At 39.0% G+C, this 13260-nt stretch overlaps 1 protein-coding gene across 1 annotated transcript; it reads right to left on the bottom strand.

Annotated features, from left to right (window-relative positions):
- Positions 1–162: 162 nt before the first annotated feature.
- Positions 163–12956, bottom strand: LOC135484221 (uncharacterized). Its single transcript, XM_064765491.1, has 2 exons — positions 12786–12956; positions 163–12176 (listed from the first exon to the last, which is right to left on the bottom strand). The coding sequence occupies exon 2, from the start codon at positions 12103–12105 to the stop codon at positions 7876–7878; it is 4230 nt and encodes a 1409-aa protein (XP_064621561.1). The 5' UTR covers positions 12106–12176; positions 12786–12956; the 3' UTR covers positions 163–7875.
- Positions 12957–13260: the final 304 nt, after the last annotated feature.

The raw sequence follows: 13260 nt of genomic DNA, 5'->3' as shown, positions 1-13260 counted from the left end.
TGCCATCTAGATGTCTGCATGTGCATGTGATCTCCTGGGATCAGGGTTCATGTCACCATAGGAGCCTAATCGTAGTTCCATACACTCGCATAAATAGGCGAACAGCACATAAGTACTAACCACCAGAAATTGAACAAGACAACAAAAGTAATATACCTGAACTACAGGATGAACACCTCATGAAATACTTTATTGGTACCGTATATGATAACCATGACAAAATGTCTCAACATTTCAGGCTGTGCTACGAGAACATTTACAATTACATTCAATATCATATTCACAATTGGAAGACTCCAGTATTTCTTTGGGAGCCCTTTGAATATCAACAATTGGGTTTCGCAAAATCTGCCCCTCATTAAATCCATTCAAAATTCTACCAGCCAAATGAGCTGATTAGGGAATAATGACTAACATGATGATACACGTTTTAAATATCAGTGGGAATATTTACAATTGAGGTAAAATACTTAATGGCACTTAAATTTACAACTTTTCATATCTAGTAAATTTCATTTATTATCAATTTTTAAATCTTGTTTTGATTGGAATGTTTCATGTAAAAATATGCAGTACATTGATTAATCTTTTATTTTGATTTGATTTTGATTTCATTAGCAAATTTACAACTCTTTTTCCAACGAACAATATTCACCTCAGCTTCATTTAAACATTCTGAGATTCCAAATACCAAAGAAAATTGAAAGTCGCAGTTACTGCAACCCAGAAAATTTTGCGCATTTTGATTTTTTGGTCCGACCTGATTCATACAATTAATAAACACAATATTTCACTTTGTCCATACATTATTCAAAACGGCTCCCGTAGTTCTGCAAAATCTAAACTCAGCCGTGAAATGTAGGCAACCCCAAATAAAACCTGTTGTAAATATTTTCTGTGTTACAGTAACAATGGCGATCGCCACATTCACCAATTTTTTAGCAAGGAAAATACAGTCTGTGAACATCTTTAAATTCAAGTATTGCCAATGGATTTTCACACCATGATCAAAAACAACCATCATAATATAAAGGCAGTGACAGACTAGCAGGCCATGTCACATTGGCATTGTTGATTTCTGCAGTGCAGTTAATTAGGCATGTTTGCAGAAATTGCAAACCGATGTGCCAGTCTGTCACCGCTTTTTCAGGGACCATTATCATATTTTGAGAAGTACCACATATTTGTTATTACCAGACTGGCACAGTACTACTGCTAGTCCAGAGTTCTTGTAGACGGTGCCACAGACATACAATCTAAAATGTACATAAATAGTTGGTAGACTGTTTGTAACTTACTGTGCCAGACTGGCAATACTAGATACTAGCACTGTAATTGTAAGTATTTGCCATTTAATCCAGAATCGCAACAGTCCAGTCAGTATAACTGACCAGAGTACTGTCAAATCAGAAAGAGGTAGGCATACTATTTGCATCAATAAGCAATGTGACAGAATGGTTTTGATACACACTATCTAACACAACATTAACACAGTTATGTCATACACTGAACTGCAGCTATAGTATAACAGTTTTCTTCTTATATATACAGTATTAAGTGTACTCAATCCTAACTTGCACAATAATGAACAAAGGCTGGCTTCAAAAGAACCAGGGGTCTCAGAAACTGTCATGGCACAATCAAAGACCAGGTCATAATACTGTTAGCCAATGAACACAGCAGCCATGACTCAAAGAGACAACTGACCTATACGTATTTACAATTTACAGACAATGATTCCTTTGGGATACTTGCTCGCAAGAAACCTGTTCGTGGGTGCTCTTGTCATTCTGGTGCATAAAATTCTTAGCACAAAATTTTCATGGATAAGCCTCTTTGATACAATTAGCCACACTTGCTTGCAATCGGGCATCGCATTTGATTATGTACTGGCCACATCTAACAAAAGAACAACTAACCAAATGTTAAAAATAAGTCCTTGTTGAAATCAAAACAAAACCACGGTACCTCGTGCAAGAACCAAAACAAGTTCAGTTAATTGAATATGTTGTAAGACCTCACTGGTTTCCCACGGTCCTTCAAATGTATCTTTTGCCCCATTGACCAACATGCAAATCCCAATTTCATGTGTCTTTCACTTGTTTCATGAAATATATTTACAATCAAATCAAATGAATCTGAATCCAACTTTTTCTCAGAATTTTTGTGTACATTTGAAGGCTTCAGTTTTAAATCAAAACTTTTGATTGTGTACAGGGCCAGTCTCTTTTTTAAATACATGTACTTAGATATTAAAGGACACTTGTGCATCATTCAAAAATATCAATAATTGTACATATAATCTTAATAAGAGTTTCAATCACAATTGACATCCCTATATTCGCATATGTAATGTGCAATGAGCATGTTAACTTTACCCGCAACCTACACACAATGCGCCTACCATGATCTACTTTATTTTCACCCAACTTTCACGCACCCTTCTCACAAGAGGATTGATGTATCTTTCGAGTATGTCATATGTAAGATGGTGATGATGATATGTAAGATACGCAAAATTTTGAGGCAATATGTATGCAACCAGTGTGTAAGCTGCCTGCAGCAATAAAGTGCACGCCGTGCGGAGCAGAGATGCTATCAATTGTGACTTCGACTATTATTTATTTGTCTTCTAGCACACATCTCACTGGTAGTTTGAACATTAAGCTAGCATAGAGGTGGGAATATAGAAGATGCTTTCCAGGGATATTAGCAACAGACCTTTAATATTGTTTTTGCTTCACTGAAAACTTTTCATTCGAAGACATTGACTTAGAACTAAAATTTGAAGCATTCAAATCATAAATTAAAGAAATACAGATAGTAGAGTTAACAGTTAGAGATCTTTTGCAGAAAGAGGAACGACATTTATTTTTTGAAAATACTAAAATAATCAGGAGCCCTGAGACATAAAGCTAAAGCAACAGAACAAAAGATGAAAGCCAGATCGTCATATACCACCAGCTTTCCAACTACAAGGATACTGCAACTATGGCACAGATCTAGAGAGAAATGCGATTATGTACGAAATATACAACAAACAAAAACATATTCAGTACTTCTTGATGATTTGAATGGAGAACACAGGAAAACACAAATTAGAATAGAAGTATTATTCAGGCAAAAAAAGAGAAAGCATATAAGCTGTGATCCGATTCAAACACTAACTTCAGAGGACATACAATATTGCCTGGAAGTGCTTCGCGCCTTTCACATCATGAGGTTTAATTTCCAATGAAATTTTGATGATAATACGCACAACGACACAATTGAAATTGCGAATATACAATGTACATGTATGTATTGCATCATTCAGATGACTACAGTTGGTTACTTTTCTCTCCCCAGCGACTCGTTCTCCACACAACCTCAATTTGAATACTATTTTGGTTAAGAAACTTCAGAAACCAGAGTGTTGGCACAAAAATATTTGGCCCTGACAATGGCCATGGATTTAAAGGATTATGCCGCTTGTTCACGTTGGTGGTTGTTTCCATGAAAATTGATTTATAATCATGGACCAATCGTCAAGAGATAATGCGCGAGCATGCATGCACGTAGCCAAAAACACCTTACTTTATTGTAGCATGTATTATTACTGACCATCGGCATCGCCTGGCATAAGAAAATATATGTGAACAAATGGCGTTTCTCTCAAGATGCCAACTAAAGTCAAAACATAAACAAGGGCAATCATGAAAATAACATGGAATGAATCACCACTCTTTGAACTACATTCCAAAAACATCACAGTTGAAAGTAGAAAACAAGTGTCAGAATGCAGTCGGGTGGGTTTTGTGAGGGAACATAAACAAAATGACGAAGAATATTTGCAAAACAATTAAAACCAACAACAAAATCAGGGTCACTATAACTAACACACAGCTTTTTACACTGAAACTAAAACATTGTGCAGGTAATGCATCTTTCCCTGAGATTTTAAGACGATAAAAAAATCAACAAATTGCCTTTGGCATTTTCTAAGAAGACTGTTCGTCAGCATTGAGATTCAAATAAAATATTACCAGATTACACGACTTGTGTGCACAAGTAAAAAGCATACATCTAAATTATTTACTGTTGCTACCAATTTGCAGAAACATTTTTAAGTAGTTTTCTCTCTTACCGGGGAAATCACAAAATGACCAAGGTTTAAAAATTGATACAGGAATTTATGCTGGGTAACCTAACGGTAAACCAGAAAATTTTCATTTGTGTTTTATTTTGGCAGATTTTGCGCAAGACACAGGTTTACGAGAAATTTTGTGATCCGTCAAAATGAAAATCATGAACACTTTTTTCAGATATTATCGCAATCTGGCTTTTTATGGATGTAAATATTTTAACACACAATAGATTAACTGATTAATTCATGAATTGATTTTGTGAGCCTCAATCTCCCGACTACAGTGACCCCAAATTCTCTCTAACAACCACAAAAACCATGATGTCACACATTGTTCCAAAATTGGCAGGCAACGGTGACGAGTAATCAAGAACCAATGTCTTTTTCAATGTCTGATGACCTTGGTGATTGCCATCTTCAAGACCTGCCCTGTCCATGCACATCATCTCAACGTTACATGCGTAAGTCTTGTACGAGGCACCACACTATAACACAACCCCTTCATCTAATAAAATGACAAGTAAAGCTTTTAAAATCATTTGGCACAGTAAAGAATTGGAATGCTTGAACAGATCTGTACGAGGTGGATGGTTGAAATAAACTTGGAAGATCTCTACACTAATGAAACTGCTAAATTCATTCTAATCTAAATGCAACTAATAACATAACATAAAATAGACTACATATAATAAACTGTCCATTACAAGGAACACGCTTTATCATGACGTTTATACAAATGAACCAAATGAAATATTAGACAACTTATCGTAATACTATACAGTCATGTGGCTTGTACATTTATGCCCTGTTACCTTACCGAGCTTGGGTGAATCGCAGCCAGGGCAATCATCCACACGCACTTTCAAACAAACATGCTTCGTCCCCTTCACCTTCAACTTCATGCGCTGCACTCAATTTGATCAGTTTTGCACACATTGTGTCTACGACTGTTCCGATTGCATTTGAAATGTTCAGAAATTGCTGGAGACAATGCGAAATCGCGCCAATAGATTGGAATAGAACTCAGCGCAGGAACTTTGTGAAGGAGACAGTGCATTGAAGAATTGCCTTCACATTTTCGCGATGAATAATGGGAGAACATCGAGTCCACTATTTACACCAGTTCGTGTTATAGATGATGCATTCTGTTTTTTCACAGATTTTTCAGTACTGGCAAGACCCAAGAAGGTTATTTTTTGGGGGAAAATATTAGTCATAGGCTTCAAAATGCAAAACCAAATAGTGACAGAAACCCTAACAAAAAATGTTCAATTCATCGATCAATGCATTCAAGAGAACCTAGTAAAGCTTTTTGGCAACCAATGAGGATCCGTACATGAAACCAAGGAATTTTCCTAGATTTTAAGCTTTAAATTTTTTCATCCATTTCTTTTACCTGTGATCTCTTGGAAAAAGTCTCGGAATAGATATACATGTCAACAATCTAATCGGCACGGTCTGTCCCATGAATGAGAGACAGAAACCTAACAACATGATTTTACACTCAACTAAGCATTCATTATAATATATTTCAATCAAAACAATAGATTCCATCACTAATTCTCTCTTTTTAAAAAGCTGCATTGAATATTTACAATTTAGTGGTATATTACATGGCCATATTATATGATCATTTTATTTCTAAACTTGAGCATTACTAATAAATTTTGTCAAGAGAACACATCAATCCATTTTCACTTCAGAACTTTTTCCCAAAAAGCACAAGTCTATGACCCCTCGACACAGCATGCTCTTCGTTGCAAGCAAATTAGCACTACAAATACTACAAATATTAGCAAAAATATATAAGGCTCGCTTTATATATTTTTGATATTATCATTATAGTAAACCAAGAAATTCTCAAGCTGATCGAGCAGTGTTTGTACGACACTGAAATAAGGGTGAACCAATTCATACCGAGTGCTAAAACACACAAGGCTGGGAAATTTTAAACATACGTTTTACCCCAGTTGATACATCATGGAATGCTGCAGTGCCAGTGGTGTTTGGTTATGACATACTATGATGGATGACACACGCACACACACACACACGCAGCAAAACCTAGGTAAAAGGTATTATGAGAAGGACAACTACATTGTGTCAGGACTTTTGATAGCACTGTCGCTAACTTCCAAGCAGATACATGTATGACATGTGCCCAAATTGACGACCAAATAATTTATCCCACTGAAGCATTTTTCAACCAGTATTTATGGATTCAGCCCACTATTTATTGTCCAGCTGAACGCAGAGGAAGCCTGTTTAAAATGCCGAAAAACTTCATTGTCGTCCTCCATATGTCAATTGCCAAAATGGCAACATGTATTATAATCTTTCAGAGAGAAATATCCTTAACAAAAATTTATAAAACTTATTAAATCTCATAAGGACCAGCCTTTCCTGTACAAAGATCATGTCAGTGACAGTGTCACTTAGTCAATTGATCATCAATTTGGGGTAACCCATTTCCAGTAAATAATCATAATCAAATTTTAATAAACTTACACTTGTTATTCCATGTAGTTTTTCAGTTACCCTAAAACCCTCCTCTTCTAGGAAGACACAATGGGCAATGATACCAGTTTGGAAAGAATTTGTATGGGACAAAATTACTACCAATTTTTTCCAAAATTGAAAACTTGTCTGGAAGACTCAGTTTTAGGTAAAGATATGCAGAAAGGAAAGTTAAGTAGTTATACCAGACACTTCGCAAGATAAAATTTGTGTGGTCTAATCATTACAGGGTTTGTTATTTATCATTCATGTACAGACAATGAAGATTACTTATATCATACAGGCACTACATTCTCCTACCACAACAGTCATGTAGACTAAGGACAGTATGAAGCATAATGCATGGAAACATGCAAGTTTCCCTCATGACTTATTGCTCCCTATAGTTTTGTCGAAGTTCTTGAGAAATGTGGCTTTTCGTTTGTTCATATTTTGATTGATGCAGCTTCTATGGATAATATTTTCATTTCACTAGTGGGTATGTCATCGAACACTTCCATAAGTGACAAGTTTGCGGCCAACATTCAAGTGCGACAAAAAAACTAATTTTTTTACCATGAGCTACAGGCACAATGCCATGATGCTACTACAACACATGTGTTCAAGTTGATGAGTGCACATTTTTGCATACTATCAGTGTATCCCGTGTAGGTCAGGGTTTTTTTATGGGGAGTTGGTAGTCGAGGTGAAGTTGGAAATGGATCAAAGGGGGGTGACAACCACAATACAGCACTTGATTTCACTTGAGACAACAGGAACGGCCGGCAAAAAGCCATACCACTATTCTAAAGAACTTGAACAGAACAATAGTACACTTGCAAAAAGTCAAGTCAATCTGAATTAGAAGATGATCGATGATGTACATTTTTGTACTACACTATTAATTACTCGAAAACCTCAAGCTCAACCTGAAACCAGAGTCTCTCAACTTGCAAAACAGAAGGGTGTACAAATTTGTACTCCTGATGAAGCCCACTGATGCTATAGAAGTCACATCGATGAAGACGAGCAAGTTTTTTCCTTTCCAAGTGTCAGCCTTGATCCATGACTTCGAAAACATGGAGAAAAAGACGACTCACACTTGGGCTTATTCTCACATACATGTATGATGTACGAGTGGCAGCTTGCTAAACAGAAGCTGGAAAATGCTTTTCAGTTTCGAAAGGACATTCACTGCTTTCAACAGGATGAACTTCTATACAAATACAATGTGTATGCAGCAGACAAGCTCATTATGCAGAACCCAGGTGATGATTTTTCATATGAGACTCAAGTGAGGTTCTCTGGATACATCTGAAATCACAATGTAGACATTCGATAGGCTTTTCTTTCGTATGCGTCTTGTAGTGGTTGTTCAAATTGAACCTGTCCCTGAATGTTTTCCGGCATCTCGGCCATGAGCACTTGAGCGCTATTGTATGGCCGACTTGATGTGCTTTGAGATCTTTTTCTAACGTGTAGCTTTTCTCACATCCTGCATATGAACATTTATGAATTCTCTCGCCATGAACCACCTTTTCATGCTCATTTAAATCGGACTTGGTCCTGAATGCTTTGTTGCACATGTCCATGCCACACTTAAATGGGCGCTCTGTGCTGTGAGTTTTAAGATGGAGATTAAAACTTAAGCGATTTACAAATAATTTATGGCACACATGACACTCATACTTAAATTCCCCATTATGTTTTGCCATGTGACTTTCATACGAAGCCTTCTGCTTTAGTTCAACTTGACATGTTTCACACTTGTAAACGTTTCTATTTGGATCATGCTTATGTCGTTCATGTGACTTAAGCAACTGTTTACTTGCACACACGTAATCACATTTTTCACACTTAAAATCACTCGTGTCATTACTCGGAAAATCGATCCGAGAGAGTTTAGGTGGCGAGTTGTCCAGATTGTTACTCGGAGGTGAGAACACCTCGTCGTTCATCTGTGGACTCATCACCGGCAAAACCGAGTCCGATTGGGTTGCATCCGATTCACTGCGAGAAATATCGTCAAGAATATTTTCCATTTCACCTTCAACTTCCTGAGTTTCCATGATATGTACAACTGGCCCTATTTCCTCCTCGCTAGTTTTTATCTCCAAACGACACACTTCTGAATTTCCACTTTTACTATCAGACTTTTTATTGACACCACACTGGAGGAGTAACCAGTTTATTTTATCATTTACTCTATCATCAGCAGAACGCTTATCAATGGATACATTATTTTCATTTGCATTACTCTTTTCTTTACCCCCCAAAACTGACACAATTGTTTTATCTGTAATTTCTGGAGCCATGTTGTTATCTTCATTGACATCCATTGCATCAGCGGTAACTTTATTCTGCTCATCCACAGTTTTGGTATGAAATTCTGTATGCCTTGAAGCTCTGTGTTTAACAGATGGATCAAATGATGGATTCGAAAGCGGAGAAGCATTTTCCTGATTGACACTCTTAACCTCCCGCACATCAGCTTCAATATGATTAGATTTTGTCCTCCTGCTCCTCTCCGATAATGCATTCTGACAAAGTACATGCTTATTCCCACCACTGCTATTGTCCCCAATGTTCGTCAATTGCTGAGCTAGCACAGTATTACCATGACTATGAGGAAGTCCTGAATTCAACAGCAGACTGATATTGCTATGACTTGCCACATTAGCAGCGCTACCCTGTGAAACTTGTGGACTGGTCATCCCTGAGGCAGACATCACTTGTCCTGAAGGAACATTCCCTTCTGGTGAGCTATGAATAGGTGAACGAAATTCCATAGAACTAGTTTGGTGAGGTTGGCGGTATATTTGTTCCTGTCCCGATATGTAACCTACATTTCTGCCCTGTGCCATCATTGCCTGGTTTGATTGGTTGGGATTTTGAACACGAATAATCATACTTGGTCTAGTTTGTTGCATGGGAAAACCAGTTACTCCTTGTGGTAAATTAGTACGTGGAACAGTTTGCATGATACTATTACCCTGAGGTTGCCCCATTCCCTGCAATTGGCCGCCTCCATCATAAGGAACTCTGTAAGGGTGCCTCTGTACTGGATAAGTAAACCTTTGCATCGGCTGCTGTTGTCTTGAGCTGTACATCTGGCTTTGCACTTGGGGTGGAAAACCAGCCTCGGGACCAGCTGTGATGAATCTTTGGTTTGGGTTCATCCTTGGACTCTGCGGTCCAGTTGGCGATAGATAAGGAGGACTGGGACCAGGACCAGATCTTTGGGTATTACTGACATGCTGTCCTTGAACACCAAGTGGCATACGAGGTGGATACCTAGGGCCACCATGGGGATATCGAGGTAACTCGTTGTACTGTCCTTGAAATCCCAGTCCATTCGGAGGATAAAACTGCTGTCCAGGGTTGAACTGACCAGGATGAATATTAGGACTATATTGTTGCTGTTCACTGATGACATGATGTGCTTGTATCGAGGGTTGGTAAGTAGCTGGTGGAAAACGCGCAGGGTTAGCTGGAGTCATGCGGGGCTGATGTGGATCAAGCTGTGGATTTGCATTCCTTGGCACGGTGGAAGGGTGAGGGAGGTGCAATTGCTGATAGTCATGATAATTCATTTGTTTTCCAGGAACTCCTGTAGGAGAAGGCCCCTGCATCATTCTCGGGAAACCTACAGGAGGCGACTGCACTGGAAAACCGGCATTCAATCCCCCAACATTTATTGCACTCGATGCTTGGTAATGATGACCTCTTTGGGTTGGGGACACCCGATGTCGGATAATCTCTGGAGGTGTTGGCAGAGCCCTTGGCTGAGAGACCGTTGGTGAAGGGGACAAGAATCTTTGGTTCACATGTCCAAACGTCGGTGAAGAATGCTGACTACTAGCCTGTGACATAGGTGACATTGGAGGCCGAGAAAAGTCGGGAGTTGTAGGAACTATTTGAGGAACACAACTTGTGGGGGATGGAGAAGCGAATCCCTGGCTGTTGGCACCAACACTCAATGCTGAATTCCGTCCACTGGCATAAGGTCCTGGTGACATCTTTCGACGCTTCTGCTCCAATATTTCTGGTGGTGTTGGAGCAATTCTAGGTGGGCAACTTGATGCCACAGCAATGGCTTGATTAATAACACTTACATTCCCAGGCAGTATTGCCCTACCAGGAGGAAATGTTTGTGCGCGATTCAAAACAGGAGGTCTGTCATGTACTTGTCCCAATGCCATAGGTACTCCAGGCGATGCTGAAGTAGGTGTGTGTACCAGTAAACTATGAGGAGATGGCACAGCAAATGGAACTTGGTCAACTTTAGGTGATCCATAAATATCAGGGCCTTCCAGTTGAGCAAGAAGGGATTCCCCTGGCAAAAATGTTGCGGTTTCAGCTACTTTGAAAGTGTTATTTGAAATATCCAAGATTGAAAAATCATTGCTACTTTCATGGCCAGACTGTCGACTACCTGGTCTTGGTGAGCATTCGGGCACACTTCGCGGATCAGGTGACGGTTCAGTTCCAAAGCTTCGCGACGAAGTTGACTGCCGACGGTTGTAAGCCACAGGCACTTTTTGCTCCTGTGACTCAGGTTGTTGAGGGAGTTGAGGAAAAGCATCTGCCTTACCAAACTGAACCACATTCACGTTCCCTTGGTTGATGTTACTCTGTGGGAGATTTGCTGTACCTTGAATACGAGCTGCAATTGGCTTGTTATTATTAGACAGCGGTGGCCAGTCCTCACTTGGCTTTTTTATATCTGTTGTGGGATTACACTGCTGCAAAGTATCAGGCATGTTTGAAGCTAGCGAAGACTGCTCAGACATGTCTGCTGGTTCAATAGCACTTTTTGGAGGTACAACTGCTACATTCTGCGAAAGATTGTTTGAACTGTCATCTGACTGCGATGACTTCTTGTGCATTCTTTTGATGTGTTTCTGAAGATGTGCATGTTGCTGACCCCTGTATGCACACTGTGGACAAGGAAACAAGTCCTTCACATTGTGGGATTTAGCTTGATGATTTTTCAAGAGGTGGTCTTTGATGAAAGATTGTGAACAAAATTCACAAACAAAAGATTTCTTTGAGTCAGAAACAGGAGGAGTGGTGTTTGTTGGAAATGAAAATTTGAATTTGAAAGGTTCTTGCGAGTTCTTTGGTTTTGTGCTTTCCATACCAGGCTTAGAAGGCATAGCTTTGGTGTACACATTGTCATCATCACATTCCAAGTACAGGTCGATATCATCAAGGACACTAGATTTGAGCACATCTCTGCCTAAAACTTGGTATATGTCATCGACATCAATGCCCTTTGCATCTGAATCAATCAAGTGGCAAAGACAGTCAAATGTACAAGAACTGCCACAACAAGTTCCAGTTGCGCACGGGTTTAGTTGAGGAGGAGTCATGTCCATACCAATGGGCTTCATCATATGGCTGACGAAATTTGGAGCTTGGTTCATTGGATTATGGTTGGTTGGGCCACAACCTGGGCCAGGGAAGCCCATCCCAGACATGACACAGTTCACAGCTGTCCTTGTGGTAATCCAGAGACTGCCATGGAGACTGGCAAGCTTGACCCTTGATTCTGAAAGGAGACAATTAAAGAAAATAAATATAAATGAATTTGCAATATGATGAATGGGGAGATTTTATGATTTTTGCCCATTGGCCAAATTACTTTTAATCTAATCCGGCTGCATTGCTGAGATGAGATAGGCCTAACTCTAATCTATTTAAGGTCAGGTATCAAATCAATTGAAACATTTTGCATGATAATTTTATCACCACTTTGACGTCGTCATGAAGAAATGGTGCCAGTACACACAAGTTGGCAATAATATATTGTTGGATGTTAATCGTATGCTAAAAAGTCGTAGTTTTGAGTCAGACGAGAGACGCTGTCGCTAAGTATTTTGGCCCAGCCCATGCAGAGCATAAAATGAAAAACTAACAAAAATCTGGCAAAAGAGAAGTCAGAAAGAACTTTTGTCACAACTAATTATGAAATATCAGGTCAATAGGTGAAGTCAATCTTCAGCAAACATGACAGCTAGCTGACACTCACTGACACTGGGTCAATCATGGCTGCTAGCTGGACACTGCAAAAATACACAGTGCAAGTGCGTGCATTATGTGTACAGGCCATGTACATGGCTGGCCTGGGACAAGTGACCACTGCAGTGATTTTACTAACATTTGCTCCCACTGTGTTGGCACGATCTTTGTTTTTCCCGTACATCATTGGGTTCAGACGATTAAGTAGATCTTTCTCATTGATATTACAGATCACGGACGTCAGATCTGAGAGAAATAGAGGTAGGAACATAGGAAAAAATAAGTACACTAAAATTTATCATCTGCAAGAACCGCCATGATGGCCTTACAGATGTCACGTGACCAAAACTCAATTTGTTCAATCTGAGGCTTTACTGAATTTAAAGCTATTTCTGAGCTCCAGATAGCAAGTTTGGTCCCATAAAACACCATAGAGACTAAGTACACGTTGTATCGTGTCCTCATGATAAAGATATAAGCCTCAAGAAAAAGTACTTTTACCTCAGTTTATACTGTCCGATATTTTACACGTCCCACATGGAAATAAAGACAATCGATGCCAAGTTGATTGTCAACGTAATGATTAATATCAATATTTAAAAAAAATACTGAGG

The sequence above is a fragment of the Lineus longissimus genome, chromosome 3 (genome assembly GCF_910592395.1).
Source record: "Lineus longissimus chromosome 3, tnLinLong1.2, whole genome shotgun sequence".
Taxonomy (NCBI): Eukaryota; Metazoa; Nemertea; class Pilidiophora; order Heteronemertea; family Lineidae; genus Lineus; species Lineus longissimus.
The sequence above is the reverse complement of the archived record's forward strand: the minus strand, read 5'-3'. Positions and strand labels throughout refer to the sequence as shown.

Bases quoted from the DNA above. Each gene is read 5' to 3' on its own strand.
- LOC135484221 (XM_064765491.1), bottom strand. From the start codon at position 12,105: ATGTCTGGGATGGGCTTCCCTGGCCCAGGTTGTGGCCCAACCAACCAT.